This window comes from Gossypium raimondii, chromosome 6, assembly GCF_025698545.1.
Source record: "Gossypium raimondii isolate GPD5lz chromosome 6, ASM2569854v1, whole genome shotgun sequence".
Taxonomy (NCBI): domain Eukaryota; kingdom Viridiplantae; phylum Streptophyta; class Magnoliopsida; order Malvales; family Malvaceae; genus Gossypium; species Gossypium raimondii.
The window spans coordinates 11,112,660-11,122,809 of NC_068570.1; the positions used below are offsets into that span (position 1 = coordinate 11,112,660).

The 10,150-nt window shown below is 34.8% G+C and overlaps 1 protein-coding gene across 1 annotated transcript; it reads left to right on the forward strand.

Annotated features, from left to right (window-relative positions):
• Positions 1 to 6,385: 6,385 nt before the first annotated feature.
• On the forward strand, positions 6,386 to 8,422 carry LOC105774696 (protein DETOXIFICATION 51). The gene has a single exon (XM_012597254.2). The coding sequence runs from the start codon at positions 6,722 to 6,724 to the stop codon at positions 8,294 to 8,296; it is 1,575 nt and encodes a 524-aa protein (XP_012452708.1). The 5' UTR covers positions 6,386 to 6,721; the 3' UTR covers positions 8,297 to 8,422.
• Positions 8,423 to 10,150: the final 1,728 nt, after the last annotated feature.

The following is a 10,150-nucleotide window of genomic DNA, read 5'->3' on the forward strand; positions in this document are numbered from 1 at the left end:
CTCTGCCCGTGTGGACAAAAATAGGCCATTTTCCAAGCCATATTTCTCACCCAACTTGGTACCAACCTAAACTTGACAATTTGCGTATAACCATGGCATAATTAGACGTTCAAAACCAACCAATATCAAGTTCATAACATGTTATAATATCACATACAATCATGATTCTCATAGGTAATTCAAAAGACCATTTATAACATGTCAAAATATGCTTCCAAAATATACCTAAATGGTCAAACATATATTTGAGACATTGTGCCTAAAACTTAGCATGCATACCACATCTCAATTTCAACCATTTGGTACCCTAAATACCATTTCACAACAAGGCATTCACATAGCAACCATACACCACATAACATAAGGCCAATTACATATATATACATAACAAAATATACCAAAACAAGCTAAATCAAATGGCTAAATACATGACCAAAACATATAGGCTACCATTAGCCAAAATGACCTATACATGCCATTTAATCAAAATATATATTGTCAAAAGTACCAAAACAAGCGTTTGATAGTGTGATGAGATCTCCAACAACTTCCAATCCGAACGAGCTTTCGATACACTGTAAAACACGAAAAAATAAACAGAGTAACCAGTTAAGCTTAGTAAGTTCGTATAACTAAAAATACAACTTACCAATCAACCACAATTTAGGTAAGTAAAATTAAGACATAATTCAACTCCATTCGGCCCAAAAGCCTAACACATAATCCATAGTCATGTTAGCCATGAATTCATATGTCAAATGTATATCACTTCCCGTATTTCACAAAATACATGTAGTAGTTCGTATCAAACTCGTATAATCCTTGTAACAACACTGTGCTCGTTGAACCATTTGGAATAATATCGGATACACAGGTATCTCTCACACTAAGTGTCAATACGTGGTCAAAACCACCACTATCTCATATCTCGTATCAATGCTCTCTCTTGAGCCATAACTAGGTCTGCTCACACAAGCTGTCAGTCAAGACGTAGCTACACGGTGCTGCTCTCACAAGCTGTAAAGTAACCGCAACACATGCCAAAAACTCAGCCACCGGTAGGACGTACGAGACCAACACCCAAAATACGGTAACCCCTAATGACATGTCATTTGTTTCTATCTATTCCTAAGGTTCAACCAGGATCCATACGTCTCCGAAACTTCATCGAATATTTTCGTGAAGTCGTATCATCAAAAATATAATAATAAAGCATTTAAAGCACATATAATTTTATACTTATTAACATACGAACTTACCTCGAATTAGTACGGAGGTAAAACGATCGGTAAGTCCACTACTTTGTCTTTTCCCTGATTTAATTTCGAATGTTGCTTTTCTTGATCTATACAATCAAATTTAATTAATTTAAACCTCATTCCATACAATTTAATCCAAAAACCATGTTATGGAAAAATTATTATTTTACCCCTATACTTTTAACTTTTTTACAATTTAGTCCCTAGGCTCGTAAAATGAAATTCATGCAATTTCATTCACACCTAAGCCTAGCCGAATATTATATATACTCATGGCAGTCCATACATTTCAGAATTTCACACATTTACCATACAAATTTCATATTTCACAATTTAATCCCTAGTTTACAATTTCATAAAAATATCACTTAACAAAAAGTGTTTAACTCACAATAAGGATTCATTTTCTTCCATTAAACTTCACAAACAACTCAAATGCTCTCGTGACAAAACCTTATACTTTCAATCATTTTGCAAATTAGTCCCCTAGTTAGCTAGGTTAAGCTATAACGATCCCGAAAACATAAAAATTATTAAAAACGGGATAGGTTTTCACTTACATGCAAAGGAAAAGCTTGAACAAAATCTCTTCTCCTCTCTTAGGGTAAATTTCGGCTATGGTGAAGAAAAATGGGGAAGATGATAGCTTTTCTTTAATTAATTTAACCTTTAATTACTTAATTGCCATTTTACCCTTACCTAACTTTAAATTTTTCATAATTACCAAGCATGCACATCCACTAACTCAATTACTGGTCTAATTACCATATAAAGACCTCCACTTTAAAATTCTATAGCTATTTAATATCTTTAGCTAATAGAAGAAAACTTTCGCATTTTACGCGATTTAGTCCTTTTTCACAAATTGAGTATACAACCGGAAAAATTTCTTAACGAAATTTTTATACTATCATATTATCATGCTGTAGATATTAAAATAAATTTTTTGACTTCAAATTTGTGGCCCCGAAACCACTGTTTCGATTTCACTGGAAACGAGTTGTTACACGAAAGCTCAAGAGATCCAATTCAAAGAGGTGCAGATAAAATAACAAAGGTAGCATCAACCTCTAAGTTGCATTGTAGTTGATTTTAATATTTTGTTTCTTATCTTATAAAATAGGTTGTTTCGTTAAAAAAAACAAAATAAATTAATCAAAATCATTTTAATTGGATTAATTTATTCTTAATTAATTTTGGTTTGAATTGTAGTTAATTTAATTAATCGAAATAACCCCACAAAATATGATAATAGAAAATAAAAGAGAGCAATGAATGACATCATATTTCAAACACACCCTATAATCGTATTTGCTATATAATGTCTAATTCACAACTTATTCTCAACATTGACACAAAGGAACAATAAAAGAATCATATATATCAAAGAAATATATTGATTTATATGCAATTAGTGAATATCACATGCAATGAATGGGTGATAGCATGAAAAGTCTTAGCTATGCTTACTATTATTATTGCCTAAACATGTTCCTTCCATTTGTATATATACATAAAGTAATAAGGGGATTGGGTGGTGGTGGCCCTGGACCCGTGCTGCTTTGCACCAAGTGACCGAGTAGGAGACAAGGTTGAATCATTGTGTTTCTCAACGCGAAAACATAGATTTGCCTCACTTATTCAACTTCAACTATGTCATTCCCGACCCCACCTTCCACAATTTCTTACTTTTATTTTAATATTTAATCATTCACTCTAAATAATTAATATCACTTACATGAAATCTCCCTCATCGTACACTTAACACACGCACACATAATAAGGACATACTTGTTTCATGAGATTAGAACTTAAGTCTGGCAAACCGCATGATTTCTTTGTTTCAAATCCGCCTAAGTTAACCTAACTCTCGAAAAGTGAAAATTCTCTTGAAAATAACTCTCGAAAAGTGAAAATTCTCTTGAAAATACTTTATGGCACCAAAAGTAAAATAGAAGCAATTCAAAAGAGAAAGAAACTTGAATTGAACATAAAAGCCACAGTAAAATAATGCACACAATGTATTTGAGTAAATACTCTCAAATATATTCTTTAACTATCAATAGAATAATTACAAATGAGAGGTAATGCCTCTATTTATAGTTGAACTCCTCCAGACCTAACGGTACAGATTGAATTACATCAACGGCTAAGATTAGTGCCTATCTACAATATAAGAGTCTAAGGGATTTAAACTCTATACATCTTTATACGTTAGGATTTACAATAATGACCCTGGTAACTCTAGTTTTACTGGAATGTTTCACTAGGTCACTAACGCTTCAAGTAGATGGACTTTTCCATGTGTTCCACGAATCGGGTTAGTTCAAATGGGTCAAATGAGCCCCATTTAATCAGTTGACCTCTATGAGACACTCTGTGTGCATTCGTTATGGACTTTGATTCGTGGCTTGCAACATTGCACTACACATGTGTACACTACGTCCAAAGAGAGCCGTCTAAATAAAGGTCTACTACTTGCTCCACTAGAAGCTTGAATCCAATTGAATTCTATAAGTAAATAGCCATTGATCACCAATTACATCTTCAATCATTTCTGCATCAATCAAGGAACCTAAACATTTAAGAATAATAATAAGTGTTGGTTCATTTTTGTGGAACATGAACATGTTGACGACTACAATTCCTTTGAAGTGTCTAAATCTAATCAAAGCAACCCCATTAACCAATTTGCTTGTTGTTTTCTTCCCAGCGTGTTGAGTATAGAAGACCAATAAGTAAGTCAAACATTGTGGCTAAAGTAGTCGCACTCAAAAGTGTATGATCTCCAATTACTAAATAAAATAACCTATTTAAGATCAAACCAAATCAAATATCATATTTTGCTGCGTATATTGTGTGTGCTGCTGAAAAAGGAGAAATCAAAGGCATGGAGAAGAAGTTGGATTTGAAAATGGGAAAGGAAAGTGGAATAATTAAGACAAGAATAATGTCTCACAAACCATGTGCAGAGATGCGCCCCACGTGGGATAGGATATGACATACGTGTGGGTCTCTTCTCTTACAACTTGGTTCTTGCTTTTCCTGTTCTTTTTTGATGACCCATGCATTTTTATAAGGCACCAGCTCAAACCCACACCTGAAAAAGCTTGCAAGCGAAAAGGAAAGTTAGGGTAAGATAAGCTTTCAAGTACCATCCACAAAAGACGTTCAAATTGAAATATATACGAGGAAATCGGAATATATGCCTAATAAAGTACCTTCGACATTGTTTTCCATGTGCCTGCATGCATGCAAGTGAAACCATGACAAGTTAAAAAGTTTATGCATAGTCTCATCTAAGTTATTCCATCATTGACAGAACAAGTTCCTGTATATTAATTAACTATAGCTAATTGCTCATTGTTTAACAAAACTTCTTTTTTCCTTAATTGATCTGTCATTTGTAGAAGAGTCTTGGCCTCAGTTAACTAATACTGGTCAGGGATGATATATATACAAGTAGAAATAAAGAAGGGATGGATGATTATCTTATTCTTACCCCAAAAGGGGAATGAAATCAAATGGTCCAAAACGAAGCAGCATGGAGCAGGGATTCTAGAGAGAAAAAAAAAACAAAAAAAAAAAGAGTAGAAATCTTTTTTGCAGGGGAAAGGAGCCCACAAAAAAAGGGACCTTACAGCAGAGGGCGCTCCCGTTATAGAAACACGAGAAATGGTGCAGGAAGTAGAAGGCCAGCCAGTGACAGAGAGTGTCAGATGGGGAAAGGAAGAAAGGGAAGGTGGGAGGGTGCAGCCAAATATGTGGGTCATAAGTATTCACTATAAAAGCTTGTTTTCCTTTTCCTTAACACAACACGACACATCACTCCATTTCACCCAACTCAACATAGAAAGGGACATAAAATGAGAGAGAAAACATGAATGAAACAAAATCAAGGAAGAATGTGGCTGCATGCAGTTTATAATTACTTTTGTACTACTTACTAGATATCATGTATATATGTATTACGGTGTTTCGTTTCACCCAGAAATATGCGTAATTTCTCATCGTTTGTGGGGACGAGAAATGGCGTGGTGGGGAGAAAAGCCAGCAACAGCAGTTGTGGTAGTGAAATGAATCCAAGTTTGTTTTAGCTGATGCGAGAGGTAGGGTAGGGACCTGGGCTTGTGGTGTCCCAAATGGTTGGGCAAAGCGAACTTTCAGTCGTCCAATCCAATATCAGTCCTTTCAGGGTCTTCAGTCTTCGTCTTCTTCGATCTCTCTCTCCCTCTCTCTCTCTCTTAGCCTGGCCTGGCCTGGCCTGCTCTGCTCGACTCTGTCTCTTCTGCACCGTCCTTCAAGGACTGCCACAAGTAAAAAACGAAGAATGAAATCCTAAAGGACAAAAGCAACTTCTTAACTGCACGTGTGACCTGTCACGTGTCATTATCATCCCTCTGGTTCTAGTTTTTTTTTCTTTTCACACTGATTATTTCTTTACATTTTTACTCACTTTTTTTCTTTGTTGAGTAATGAACCTTTCTTTTTGGCTAATTACTGAAAATTTTGTTTTGCTAACAAGTGTGCTAAAGTACTTTATGGCATAGCATTACTACTGTATTAATCAGTAGAAAATGTAGGAATCTCCAAATTTTTTTATTTTTATTTTTGTGAGCTTCGAAAGTTGTTGTGTTTTTATTTATTTAGGAAACTATTTAGATACACATTCAAATTTCAATGTAATTTTATTTGAGTCACAGTATTTAAAAAAATTATTTCTCTCTTTAAGTCAATTTTCTATTTTAATCAATTCTGAAATGGGTTTATCAAAAGAATATAGTTTGATTAAAATGAGATTGATATCAGGATAAATCAAACAGTAAAAGAGTTAAGATCACATGTTAATTAACATATTATTTTTAATAATAAAATAACTACATTAATTATTATTTTTACATTGATCTGTATAATATTGTATTATAATAATTCCTTTTTGCCCTTATTAAATAAAATAAAATTCCAGACATATTTAAGTATATCAATTACTAAAAAAAGTAAACAACAAAATGGTATAGAAAATAGAAAAAAAAAAAAAGTGATAGCAGTGCAGAAGTAAGCTGCCGGACGAGGAGGCCAGAAATTATTAAAAAGTCACACCTCCAACAACCTCTCGTGAAAAACTCCATTTCACTTATCGGAAATTGAACCCTTTATCAAACAACTACAAACCACACACACTACATATATAATATACATATATACTGCCTACTGCATGTATACTATTGTATAGGAGACAAAAAAGAAGAGTAAAAAAAAATAAAAACACCACCTCAACTTCTCTATTAATATTGCTGAAAATCAAACCAATCTGTCTATCCTTAAGAGGAAACTTAGCATCCATACAAACTAAGAGAGAAAATAAAAGAGTGATCCTTACGAGAGTATCTGAAACGGAAAACAACAAACAGGATTTGGTTTGATTCTTTGATTCCCTCTTCCCTCTTATCATCATCCTCATCATGTGTAACCAAACCACCACCGCTTCCATCCTTACTTCTACTCAGAACTCTTCTCAAACCCACCTTTATTTCCACCCTGGAAAGCATAGGCATCACCATGACCATGGAGCCCATCACCTATGCCCTTCGATCTCTGACATCATAACTGAAGCTAAATCACTCTTCAATCTAGCCTTCCCCTTAGCCTTGACTGGTCTCATTCTCTATTCTCGTTCCATCATTTCCATGCTCTTCCTTGGCCATCTCGGCGATATCCAACTGGCTGCCGGTTCATTAGCTATAGCCTTTGCTAACGTCACCGGCTACTCTGTCCTTTCCGGCCTTGCTTTAGGTATGGAGCCACTGTGTTCACAAGCCTTTGGAGCTCAAAGACATAAACTTTTATCTTTAACCCTTCACCGCTACGTTATTTTCCTCTTATTCGTTTCCATATTGATATCCTTTCTTTGGATAAACATGTTCAACATTATGGTTTATCTTCGTCAAGATCCTAATATCACCCGCATCGGCCAAAGGTACTTACTGTTTTCCCTACTTGACCTCTTCACCAATTCTTTCATTCACCCAATACGCATTTACCTTCGCGCTCAAGGCATCACCCACCCGCTCACTTTAGCAACCCTCGCCGCCACCATTCTCCATTTACCCATCAGCTTCTTACTCGTCTCCCATTTCAACTTGGGCGTCGCCGGGGTAGCCGCTTCTGCTTCCATCTCCAACTTCTTCGTTCTCGTCTCCCTGGTTGTTTACATTTGGACCTCGGGCCTCCACCATCCCACGTGGGAAAAACCCACTTTGGAGTGTTTAACCGGCTGGAAGCCGCTGCTCAAGCTAGCCGCGCCAAGCTGTGTTTCTGTTTGTTTGGAGTGGTGGTGGTACGAGATCATGATCGTGATGTGTGGGCTTTTGGTGAACCCGAAGGCGCCGGTCGCTTCAATGGGGATATTGATTCAAACGACGTCGTTGTTGTACGTTTTCCCTTCTTCGTTGGGTTTCGCGGTTTCGACTCGTGTCGGAAACGAATTAGGGGCAAACCGTCCTTATAAAGCGAGATTATTGGCTGTGGTGGCGGTTTTCGTATCAGCCATGATGGGCTTATCAGCGTCGACGTTTGCATCAGGGATGAGAAATAAGTGGGCCAGGATGTTCACATCTGATCCTGAGATCCTACGGCTGACATCCATTGCACTACCTATCCTAGGGTTATGCGAGCTGGGGAACTGCCCGCAAACAGTGGGATGTGGGGTCCTCAGAGGGAGTGCACGTCCTTCCACCGCAGCTAACGTGAACCTCGGGGCATTTTACTTGGTGGGCATGCCCGTTGCGGTCGGACTCGGATTCTATGTCGGAGTCGGATTTTCTGGGATATGGTTGGGCCTACTTTCGGCCCAGGTGTGTTGCGCTGGGCTTATGCTGTATGTGGTGGGGTCCACTGACTGGGACCTACAAGCCAAGAGGGCCCAGATGCTGACGTGTGTAGATACTACATGGCTACCTCATGATTTTGATAATAATAGTAAGGGTGAGGAAGAACAACAGCCGTTCATTTGCAGTGTGCTGACTTCAGCTGCCTAATTAACCTAAATTAGCAGTAGTAAATTTAGAATCTGATATTTATTTATTTTTAGTAAATTTATTTCTTCATTGCTTAATAAGAATTAACAAATAAAGAAGGGCAAAAAAAGGGTTTTGTTATCTCTACTTCAACATCTTCAATAATACTGCTATATAATTAAAACTAATTCTAATTTGTTCTTCATTTTAAATTTTATTTTATTTTAAACTTCACATCCACATTATTTGTTAACCTCAAACCAAGCAATAACCACATCTTTAATTCTTTACATCAAATTTAGTTTAATTCATTTAAATAAATTTATCGGTTTATTTTATATTATATAAACATTATTTTTACGTATATAATATATGAACGTTAGGTGGTGCTATATGGATAATGGTTTTAGTTGTGAATATAAAATTATACAAAATTAAAATTTACGTACAACATTACATATTTGACCGAGTTCATTTACCTCTCTTTAACTCTAAATAGGAAGATAATTGTGCTTTAGCATAATTGAATTTACGTCCTCTTCAACTAATAAAATATTAATGTCAATCAATTAAGACTTGATTAACTTTTTTTTAAATAATAAAATTATTCTTTAATATCTAAAAATACATATTTTTATTTCAATAGAAATTTCTAACTTGGTTTACAATCAAATTAGATTTGGTTTTAGGAAGATGATAGCGTGGAACTGAGGGAAGCTTGATAAAGAAGCAAAGAATAATGTAGTCCCACCATGTTTTTATATATTTGGTTAGGGACTTCCTTCTTTTGGAATTTCATGGTTTCACCTCCATTTGATGTTGTCAACCTTTGTAATCAGGATGAATCTATAATTTTATTTTAAGGGGTAAGTTTATTTTTAACGTAAAAAAGTGTCAATTCTTTTCAGATTTTATCAATTTAATGTTTTAAAAAAAGCACAAATGATTTAGCTATAAAAAAAATTAAAAGGAAAAAAATTCATACTATATACTATTAAATATTCCTTTCCAATATGCAAAAAAGAATAACTAATATTATACTAAAAATTTCATAAATATTATTATAATTTCAAAAATTAAATTAAAAAAACTTGACCTTAGTCCTATTTCTCAATACTAGGCATCCTAAATTGCACCATCCGCTCTTTCATAAGATCGAACTCTTCAATGATAGAATCTGTTGAAAATTCTCAAGCTGTCTCTTTTTCGATGTATGCCACCAAGTAAGTTGAAAGAAAATCATCCTCCATTCTATTGCAAAGCATTGTCTTCACAATTTTCATGGCTGAAAATAATCGTTCGGTTGTTGCAGTAGACACGGGAAGAGTTAGCACAAGACGAATAATTCTATTAAGAAGAAAATAAATACTTGATGAATAATTCTAGAATTTGACTTTAAAAATCCATATTGAGCCTCTACGTTTAGTCTTTTAAGGTTCATCATACATTAATATTTGATTATTATTAAAGTTGTATAATTAAAAACTGAAAAATAGTTTGTTAATATAAAATATAACCTTATAGCTTAAGGAGGCGAATTATATGAAATACAATTTGATCAAAGGAAGCGAATGTTACATGATAATTTATATAAAATTCAAAATTCTAAAAGGGCAATCACCCCACACCCTAGATACATCCCTATTTGTAATTGACGGAAATTATAATCATAAAGGCAATTTGTTTGTCATTAGGGAAGATATTATCAATCTATCTCATTTTCATATTTCAACTAAATAGATATTCTTATTAAACTATACTAACCATTAATAAATCAAATGATATGATTTTATCATTTTTGGAGGATCTTTGTTATTTTAACCTATAGCGTGAATTTTTAAGATCAACATCGAGTATCGCAAGTTGGAGTTGGAT